Genomic DNA, 10,595 nt, shown 5'->3' on the forward strand with positions numbered 1-10,595 from the left:
ACTATTTTTTATTTTTTATTTTTACCTTTGGCTTTGTAAATATGTAGCACCCAATGTGCTTCATGCATGTATCATGAAATGTAATTCTTGTCATAAGTCATAACTAGCTCATCCTGTTGTAACAGATGATAGATCAAATATAGAAAAAATATTACTCAAGTACAAGGATGCCTGATGATGCTTCTACACAACAAATTGTTGTACAAATTTAAATATACAATATAGAGTTGACAACTAAAGTTCTACATCAACTGCTTAAGCAGTTGTGACCGACTCTCTGCAGGAGAAATCTTAATGTCTTCTTATAATTAGGAAATCCCAAAAACCAGAAGCTGAAATCATCCACGGTCACAAGCTCCGCATACTTGTTAGATGGCCTCTTCGTGTTAACTCTCTCTGTTACTCCTTTAATCTTTCCTAACGGAATCGACACCTACACAAACAGTTATGCAGTCAAAATACTATTTCAAAAAAATAATTTAAGCAGATATGTAAAATGTAAATACATTACATTATATTATTTACCTTATATTGGAACTTTAACACCTCGCCTGCTGCAGAATATGTCTTGACAGACCTATCACTACAAAATCCAACCCTTTCGGAAGTGATGAAGAGGACGCCTGAGATTGCGCCAGCTGTAGTATATATGGAACATCGAGTCGCATGCAACAACTTCTCAGAGTCTCGGGTACTGAAATTTTTACCGAAGATTCTTCTTTCCCGGCCGAGTGGTAGGATTTTGGCACCGTATCTCAACTTCTGTCTTACAATTTCTAGAAGTTTGTGTCCTAATCTCCCTACGGTTCAAAGTTAAACACACTGTTAATTTGAAATAGTGATCAAATAGAACAGTTTTATTATTATTATCGTATTCAGAGTGAAATACTTACCATGATTTTGTATAGAGACTGAAAGATTATCTTTTCTTTCCATGCCATTGATTTTGGAAGATGAAAGAGTGCAAAGGGTTTGACAAGATTTAGACAAAACCAATCCCCTTGATACAATCGTGACGGTCGTGGCGCTGGTTGAGAGTCTACTATCCATATTGTGACCTCGGATCGTTGTGGTCTGGTTGTTCTTGATGCTGAAGTTGATGGATTATGTCTTCTGGATCATGATATTTATAAGGTGATAAAGATGTCATAAACTACCAACTTGCAGTTGGATGAGTCACCTGTGTGTCATGCTTGTTTCAGGTGGTTTGCATGTGAGAGTTTGAAAAGCTTGATTGAATTGAATATATTAATTCACCCCTTTTGACTTTGCTTAATCAGACTGACATGTAAAGTACTAAAGTTGTGGTAACTTAAGTTTGTTATCCTATTAAGCTATAGTCCTAGGTTCATGTTCATGGTTATAAAATGTTTATATGGGATCTTTTTGAGGTTTTCTTCTACTTTGTAGCACACAAAACATACCATGTGTATGCCATGTAATGACTACTGAGTACAGTTACACCACATGTCATGCATGATGTTATATATCCTTTTTCTGCCAAATATAACAAAAGAAAAGAAGAGGATAAAGAACAATATCAATGTTTAATGGTCTGAAAAAAGGTGTAGTATGCAAAGAGTAGATCATGTTACATTTTCATGTTGTTCCACCCTCTTTCAAGGGGTAACTGTACATTCAAATTATCATTTTAAATAAAAGAGTAAAATTGACCATAATAAACAAGTCAAGATTATCATTTTTTGTAACAGAATCAAATTATAACCGGGTCAATTTAGTAAATTACCATTTTTGTATAGGGGTGAAATTACTGTTTTTGTGGATTAGTCAATATTACCCCTTTACTCTTAGTAAATGTGTAAGGTTATCATTTTTAGTAAACAAGCCAAGAGTTCAAAGATATCATTTTTAGTAAGCGAGTCAAGGTTTACCAACTTCAATAAGGCTGGTTGTGAAAATGATAGTTAAAGCGCTATGTCATTGTCGCGCAAACAGTGAGGCTTTAACTTTACCTACCCAGTAACTCACACGCGGTGGTTTAACTAGACACTGAATAAAAGAAAAAAACAAAAAGAAAAAGTGTGCTTGGCTATTTAGGGGCGGCCCCTCCATTTTCTTGTTACAGCCCAATTACCATTCTAACTAAAGTGCAAAAAATCCGGGCCATAAGCCTCGGCGTGGTGTTCTATATTAAAGTTAAACAAAATATTAGTTGTATTATAAACGTTAAGGGTCTGTTTGTTATTAGTTTAAAGTATGTTTAGGTTAATAGTGTCATTGTAAATATATTAGGGGTCAGTCATGTAATTATGATGAAACGGTTGCGTCGCTTGGTAGGGTTTATATACCCACACCATCGACCAATTTGTTGTATCAGACAAAATCGTTATTCAATATATTATTCAGTTTGTATATCAATCTTGTTCTTATTCATATTTAGATATTCAATTGATCTGTTTGATCACTAATATTTACCAACATTCTAAGGCCGGGCCACATCACATTTGGCGCCCCACAAGTGGCCTAAACGAGTTAGAATGAGCTACTTTAATAAACGGGTCAAAATCATCATTTTTAGTAAATTGAGTCGAAAACACCATTTTTAGTGAAGGGGTAAAAAATTCTAACTTTACTAAACAGGTCAAAGTTTCTAGTGTACATTTTGGTTTAAGTTTCAATTTTATTGTTTCAGCAATTACATTTTCATTTTGTTTCAGGACTTGTCGCATTCGTGTAGAGCTCTCTTTCATTATCAAGAAAAGGTAAAAGTTATTACATACATTAAACTACCGGACCACCAGACGAGTATACTACTAGTTATTTAAATGTTTGAGAAAAACAGACCGAAATTGTCCAAAAACAACCACCAACACCAATTTTAACCAACATTCAAAACCGCTCAATCCGATCTATTTTTTGACCTGTTATCCAACCCGTACAATATTCGACACATTCGGAAAATCTAATGTCTGTACATGAAGAAACCTGCTAACCTGCTGTTGATGAAAGTTATAGAATAAGACACTTAACAAAACAAAACAAGTATTACATTCTCTTGAAAGAGCAAAGCATTACAACTATAGTTACGATGTTCCGTCCGCGCCACCAAAATAATTATTTACAAACAAGAATCTTTTGAAAAAAATCTAAGAAATAACACACCTGTTGTCGTTTTGATCTTGAATCCGAATCTGAAACCAAAAATAAACAACCGAAAGAAATTTAAACAACAAATTATAAAGAATCATAATCACTATACTATGCAGAAATTAGCACACAAAACATAGCACATTAGCATGCATTCACCTTACAAGATTCAGGAAACTTCAATCCAGCTTCATCACAACCGGCTTTCGTAACACGAGGGCAAGACCGCACATCAAGTTGTTCTAACGACCTACACGCCTTTGAAACCATGCTTATTCCCAACACGGTAATCTTCGGACAATTAGAAATATTCAAAACCTTCAAACCCAAACCGATCCCCTTGTTCACATTCCCTAATCCCTGAAACGCAGCATCCGTCACCTCCTCACAGCATCCAATATCAAGAACCTCTAAACAAGTGCATTTCGAAAGTATGGAGTTCAACGAAATGTCCGAAACATTTAAACAAAAATCCATTTTTAAAATCTTAAGGTTCAGAGTAGAAGCAGCCAGTGATCTTATCGAGTTGCTGGATAAATCCCAACACCCTGCGATAATTAACGTTTCAAGATTTTTACAAAAGTGGGCCACAGTGAATATGGATTTGTCTCCAAGTTTATAACAGTCCAGTAACTTTAATGTCTTTAGAGAAGTTGAGTAGGCTTCTGCAATGGTGGAGATTCCTAAATCGCCAACGTTACGACACCTATTTACATCTAGATGCTTTATGCGTTTACAACCGTTGACTAAAGCAGTGAGCCCAGTGTCTGTGATGTTGCTGCAACCATGCAAACATAGTTCTTCTAACTTATGACAGTTTCTGGAGAGAGATTCTAGAAGTTTGTCGGTAACGAGGCGGCAACCTTGAAGAAGTAAGATCTTTAGGTCATGGCAGCCCTCTGTGATAGCCGATAGTCCCTTATCAGTTAGCTTCCGACAGAATGAAACATCTAATGACTGTAGAGAAGTAAGACCGGACCCAACGGCGGACATTCCAGCATTGGTAATACCTACAAAACCATGATTTCTATCATTTGTCAATAAACTAATTAACAACTGTTTTATAAATCCACAACTAGCAATAGCCCTTTTTCCTTATGTTTACCGGTATTTTCTAAGGCGTTAAGTTTTAATTCATAGTGTTAGGATCTCGGTTAAGAAAACACACACAATCAAACTGCAAAAGGTTAAACGAATGCAAGACGCTAAGACATAAGGATTTTTGTGGTCCGGTTTAAGTTGACCTACGTCCACGGCCGCAACCAGGAATTTATTATTGCTTTATGCTCTAAACACTCGTGATGAGTAATTAGGGTATGCGTAGTGGGCGGTAAAACAAGGCGACAAAGGGGCAATTTTGGACCCCCCCCCCCCCCCCCCGCGGGGCTACAAAAGGGGCGAAATGTGTGTGTGTGGGGGGGGCGACAAATTCTTGTCTGGCTTATGTTATATATATATATATAATGGGCTACAACACCACAACACCCCTAAAACAAAAACTCACAATTTGCTGGCTGGCGACACATGACGCAAGTCACTCATTTTGTAGCCCCTCCCCTACACATATCCTTTGAAGTACAAGGAGACAATAAATAAAGATAGTGTAAGAAACTCGATTATAACTTTACATGCACATACCTATTTTTAGTAATAATTGATTAAACTATTCTAGCAAGTAGCAACTAAAAACAAAGTTTCATGAAATCTTATCACCTGTCCATACCCCATAGGACAAGTTGCCTTACTAATAATTTTTTAGTATAAATCTTCAAATAGATAGACTAGCGTTTCTAGCTTAGAGACAAGAAAACATAAACCGCCCATAATAAAATATATCGAGTCAGTCCAAAAACCTCTCATCTCTTCAATCTCATTAAATCCAATAAAACACGTCTCCCCAAACCCGAGGCCCTTGCCTCCACAACCCCAACACACAGGGCCGGCCATTAGGTAGGGCAGGGTGGTCGACGGATGGCGGCGTTGCCGGGGAGCTAGTGCGCTTAGTGTTGCGTTACTTGTTTGATTAAAAATAAAAGAAAAAAATAAAAAATATATATATTTAAAAAAAACAATAATTTTTTTTATTTCGTTTTGTTTAAGTTGGTATTACGTGTGGTATTCTTGTCTTTGCTTGTGCAGAAACTTATTATCGTGTTGGCAGCGCACGTGTAGTTCGGTTATGAGTTATTACAGTAATCAAAGTCCACCAGGTAGCCCATTGTACCCACCATTCTCACAAAAACAACAATTTTCAAACTTTGACCTGCCACATCCCCAAACCCAAAACCAATATGAATATGATGAGTTTGATGAGATTGTGCCTTCAGTGCCACCATTTAATCAAAGAGATCAGAATCGGGTCAAGTTCGGTCTGCAAAGGTATAATGGTGATCAACAAAATGATTATGGAGGACATCACGGTCAAGATGAGTATATGGATGGAGTGCCTAGGGCGAATCATAGAGCCCCAGTTAAAGGAGTTGCCAGTCATTTTGTGCCTTTTGTGCCTATAATACCAACAAACGCCTCACTGTTCGAGCCACCACATCAGAATGCAAGATCTTTTGAGACACCAATTCAGAATTGCTATGAAGGAAGTCAAAGCAACTTGCATAATCAAGGGATTAGGCAAACGGGTCAGCATGGGTCGGATGATAACTCCATCAATGAAAAATTGGATACAATTATTGAGTTAATGATGGATATTCAAAAAGGCAACGGATCAGAGATAAGGAAATCAAGGCATTGTCACAGCAGGTTGGACAGTTAACTGAAGAAGTGGCAGTCATCAGAAGAGATCAAGGTAAGCTTTGTAGTGATACTCATATATGTCCAGCTCACAAATCATCTACCACAACGAGTGTCCACATAAATGAGGTAAGTACTCGTCCTCTTTCTGAAATTTATATTGTTGAAACTCATTCACTACAATGTGTTGAGGGTGGAGTGAATGATATAACCGTGTCTAAGGGTGATAGTGAACATGATCAGGAAGTTAAAAGTTTTACAAAGTCTGAAAGTGATTCAAATAACATATTTTCTGAAATTAGTAATTTGAATGTGAAAGTTCCATTTCCAATGGCTTTACTTGCACCAAAAAATTTAAGTAAACGGGAACAACCTAAGAGTGAAAAGTGGGAAAATTTTGAAAAAGCGAAAATAAATAAACCGTTGCTTGAACAAATTATAGCGAGTCCTGATCATGTTGAGTGTTTAGAAGAGTTAAGTACCCACAAGCGACGTCACAAGTTTCCTAAACAACTTGATTTAACTGCTAGTGTGAACGCCGTTTTGATGGGTACCCTTCCCCCGAAACTTCAAGATCCAGGAACACCTATTATTTCAATACAAATAGGTGATTTTAAATTAGACGGGGATTTGTTGGATCTTGGAGCTTGTGTAAGTATTTTACCGGGGAGTTTATATGATCAGTATGATTTTGGGCCATTACAAAAAGTTAAAACAACAGTGGTGTTGGCTGATCAAACTCTTAAGTGTCCTAGGGGGGTTGTAAAGGATGTGATTGTAAAAGTTGGTGAATTATATTATCCTGTGGATTTCCTCGTGCTTGATTGTGTAAAGAATACACAACCGACTGTTATCATGGTAGACCGTTTTTAGCTACAACAAAGGCTATTATTAATTGTGTCGAGGGAACGATTAGAACGATGTTTTGGGGGAGTTCGACGGCACAGGAGGCGACAAAAGAGAGTAGCCCTTGGCTGTTTTGGCTGTGCACACTAATCGAGACGAAGAAGGTTATTGTTACATCCCAAGATAATAAAACAATCATCGTGACGCAAGGCTAATCTCATGGTAACTTTCTTCGGGTGAACGGTTCATTTGGGTTTAACACTTTTCTTAAGTTTATTCATGTTTGGATTTGTTCTTGACATTGACAACGTTGTATGAACAATATTGATGTGTTGGTTTATTTAAACTATTTACATGTGTTAGTAATCCTTACTTTACAACTTGTTTTGGTTTATGACAAAACCTAGTTGCTTGTTAGGTGACATAGAGTAGGTCGATTCACACTAACGAATAGGGTAATTGAATTATAAAAGATCCGATGACAAATATCTATTTTTGATTACCACCTAAATTAACCGACTTTCCAACTCCATGACCATGTGGTGTCCAGTTAATGAAACGAGTTTTATGTGAAACCTAGAACCTGAAACCTGGAGGAGGTTGCTTTTTACTTAAATTGTTTTTAAAATCAAACTTATAATTTTCGCTTGACATCTTTTGTCTATCTTAGTTAGTTAATTTTATATTAAAAATCAAACAAACTTTTTAATACTGACCACACACTCCTCGTGGATACGATACCTTACTTACTCTAACTATTTAGTTTAATTGGGTTTTTGCATGACTCGAACGCCGGTCATCAACGGACTCGGCCCGATCACTCGGCAGGCCCGAAAAATTAAAAAAATTATATATATTTTAGAAAATTTGTATTTAAACGTTAACATCACCCGTGACCAGCAAGAAATAATTGAGAAATGAAAAGTTGAACAAAGCATTATGAAAAAAAATTCCCGATGGTTGGAGACTTTATGAACTGGTTCTCTCTATTTTTTTAGAAGGATGAAGTAATATATGTCTTTCACTTTATTATTTATTAATATGAAGTGGGCTTTTAGCCACTCAAGGCCTATAACCTATGATTTACTACACACACTGTTTCATATCAATAAATTATTTAATTTTTTACATAGGTCAAACTATTTATTTTACTTTTCTTGTTATAAACTGAGTAAGTTATATATCCTTTGATTTTTGCTCGAAAGTTTATTTATTTATTAGGTTCTTTTGTTTCATGTTTGATTTTATTAACTTTATTTGAATTTTTTTTAAACTACCTTATTAATAATCTTTTTTTGAACGATTAAATTTTTACATTTTATGGTGTTTAAACCTATAACCTCTTATTCACACCTTAACGATCTTACTATCCCACTAAAATAGAAATAAATAATTAAAAAAGCAATATACATGATTAATAAATAATTTTTAGTATATATGTTAGATTTATTAAATATATTTGAATTTTTATAGTTTTATTTCTATCCTTTTAACAAAACATACGACTTAAGGGGTTTTTTTTTTGTTAATTAGGGGCATATTATTGGGGATATTACTATAAAAACAATTCAAGCTGAGCCTTTGTTGAAAATATTAAGATCATTAGCTAACGATATGTCGCTATAGATTGAGTTACAGTATAAAAAAAACGTTTATGTTATGACCCTCTAATTGAAATGTTCTGGTTTCGTGACCGACAATAATTACTTTAATTGTTTAATGTTTATTGTTTTGTTAAGTTTTTATAATTACTTTAATAGTAAATAACTAATAAAGATTATCAAGAATTGATTGAGAGTTTTGCTTAAAAAAAATGTTAGGAGAGCGTCATGCCTCGTTTAAGTATTTAAATTACATTATTTTGCTACAATATCAATGTTTTGTTATTGAAATCATAATTATCATCGTATCATTAAATTTTAATAAATGAGATATCAAATTTATATTTTACTTAAAAGCCCATATTTATATCCACCTTCGGCCCAAATTTTTATATTGATTTTCGGAGACGACCATACCAACACATAGCATCACACCTTAAAGGATCTTAGGGCTGTCGGGTTAGTGGAGTGTTGAGTTGGGCTCGGTTTAGTGAAGATAAGGCGACACGCTTAATGGAAATCGGTAGGAAAGTTTTAGGCCAGTCCTAAACCTTTTATTTAGGCTTATTTATCTTGTCTTGTGCACTAAGTTATTGACCCTAATGTATCATGTATAATGATCTTGTAGACTTGTACTTTGTTATTCCTCTTGAGTGAGACAAAGCCATAAAAGAATTACCCTAGTTTTGCAACCCGTATATGTAGGTAGGCCATCTCCGAGATTTCAAGTGTCAAAGACGAGTATAAAAAAGTTGACCTTATATGAATATTACCAGATATTTTGTCTCAATTAAATATAAACTAATTACCAGGGAATTTTCTCAGATTTCGAGCGCCCAAAACGAGTATAAAAAAATTAACTTCCCAGACTAATTGCTAGCTAAATTACCAGGCCATATTTTCAGAGGATTTTTGGACCCAATTAAATATATAAAGACTAATTGCTAAATACTCGTGTTCATTTATTACTTTCGTGAGTTGGTTTCGGATTTGTGTGTGTTATACCAAACAAGGGCCAAGACATAATCTTGAAATAAAGACTCCACAATATGACTTGAGTTACTTCAACATTAAGAAACAATATCAAAGCCTTATATATAGAAACTAATAATACCTTTGCAATTTTCCAGTTTAAGTACCCGCAAAGCCGTAAAGTCGGTACCAACAACAGCTAGATCCGCATCAGTAACTCCAAGATAAAACGAACGAGACGCCGACTGCGAAAGATCAAGATCGAAAATTCGAGGAAACCGTTGAGCCATTTTACGAAGTATATGCGGTCCAGCACGAACACAAAGCTTCCTCCGCTCTGTACTCTGAATAAACAACCATCTCTTGCACACAAGACCGAACACATCTTTGTCTTTGTGGGTGTCGAGTTTAACCAACACTGATAAAAGCTCATCGTCTCGTAATCTGTCGTTGATGCAAATTTTGTGGTCTAGTAATTGTTGTTGTTGTTTTGGTTCCATAATAATAATAATAATAATAATAATAATAATAATAATATTGTGAAGTTGTTTGTGGGAAGTGAATACAGGACATAAAGAAGGAAGTTTGGATTTGGATCATGCGCCGATAGATACTGACAACGATTGAGGAATAAGGATACCACGTGTGATGTACTTTTGTAATGTTGTCAACAGTACAGGTCTTTGTTAACTTTAGTAATTATACACCTAGGACAAGGTATTGTCTCATAAATAATAATAATAATAATAATAATAATAATGATTATAATAATAATAATAAAATTAATAATAAATTATACTTTCAACTATGTGATTTGATTATGATAATAGTAAGGTTTAGATTTTAAATATTATAGGTTGGGTAATATGATTTTAATTAGATCAGTCTTTTAACATTTTCTTAAAATAATAAAAATAATAAAATGGGTACTAAGGTTTAAAAGTTACATATATTGATACTAAGGTTTTATTTTTATAATAATATTAGGTACTAACTTTAGCTTCCGTTAAAAGCTAACTGAATTTGGGTCAACTTGATGTCGTAACGCTCAGGGTTATTGTCATTACACCAATAAATTATCTGGTATATTTGTGTTTAGGAATTTTTTAGAATTTCGCGTTCTAATTAGTATGACAGCTATTGATTATTCGTGCGTTACGCGACAAATTCGGTAGGTAAAACTCACGTGCTGCAGTTGTGAGTCGACGTGTATGTATTGACTATGCTCATTACGAAAGCGAAAACTAAACCTAAAAAAATTCATCATACTAGGATACTTAAAAAAATTTATCAACGCTCTTATAGCGTATTTCTTTTAAA

The 10,595-nt window shown here is 34.8% G+C and overlaps 2 protein-coding genes across 3 annotated transcripts; both read right to left on the reverse strand.

The window, feature by feature from the left end:
* Positions 1-245: 245 nt before the first annotated feature.
* LOC143542316 (GEM-like protein 7) lies at positions 246-1,566 on the reverse strand. The gene is made up of 3 exons (XM_077034935.1): positions 894-1,566; positions 526-800; positions 246-433 (listed from the first exon to the last, which is right to left on the reverse strand). The coding sequence occupies exons 1-3, from the start codon at positions 1,048-1,050 to the stop codon at positions 248-250; spliced, it is 618 nt and encodes a 205-aa protein (XP_076891050.1). The 5' UTR covers positions 1,051-1,566; the 3' UTR covers positions 246-247.
* Positions 1,567-2,733: 1,167 nt separating this feature from the next.
* On the reverse strand, positions 2,734-9,793 carry LOC143542186 (uncharacterized). Of its 2 annotated transcripts, none has more exons than XM_077034842.1 (4): positions 9,418-9,793; positions 3,268-4,118; positions 3,124-3,152; positions 2,734-2,954 (listed from the first exon to the last, which is right to left on the reverse strand). In XM_077034842.1, the coding sequence occupies exons 1-4, from the start codon at positions 9,773-9,775 to the stop codon at positions 2,924-2,926; spliced, it is 1,269 nt and encodes a 422-aa protein (XP_076890957.1). In that variant the 5' UTR covers positions 9,776-9,793; the 3' UTR covers positions 2,734-2,923. The 2 variants fall into 2 exon arrangements, with proteins under 2 accessions (XP_076890957.1, XP_076890951.1); XM_077034836.1 differs by having other exon boundaries at positions 2,734-2,957.
* Between the last annotated feature and the right edge of the window lie 802 nt (positions 9,794-10,595).

This window comes from Bidens hawaiensis, unplaced genomic scaffold (assembly GCF_021521415.1).
Source record: "Bidens hawaiensis isolate Kalapana, Puna unplaced genomic scaffold, B.hawaiensis_p1.1 tig00000820_1, whole genome shotgun sequence".
NCBI lineage: Eukaryota > Viridiplantae > Streptophyta > Magnoliopsida > Asterales > Asteraceae > Bidens > Bidens hawaiensis.

Excerpts from the sequence above, each read along its gene's own strand:
- LOC143542316 (XM_077034935.1), bottom strand. The coding sequence starts at position 1,050 with ATGGATAGTAGACTCTCAACCAGCGCCACGACCGTCACGATTGTATCA. Across the intron at positions 801-893 it reads AGTCTCTATACAAAATCATG|GGAGATTAGGACACAAACTT; the intron begins GTAAGTATTTCA and ends TTTGAACCGTAG. Across the intron at positions 434-525 it reads TGTTAAAGTTCCAATATAAG|GTGTCGATTCCGTTAGGAAA; the intron begins GTAAATAATATA and ends CTGTTTGTGTAG.
- LOC143542186 (XM_077034836.1), bottom strand. The coding sequence starts at position 9,775 with ATGGAACCAAAACAACAACAACAATTACTAGACCACAAAATTTGCATC. Across the intron at positions 4,119-9,417 it reads TAAACTGGAAAATTGCAAAG|GTATTACCAATGCTGGAATG; the intron begins GTATTATTAGTT and ends ATGGTTTTGTAG. Across the intron at positions 2,958-3,123 it reads CAAGATCAAAACGACAACAG|CAGGTTAGCAGGTTTCTTCA; the intron begins GTGTGTTATTTC and ends TTTCATCAACAG.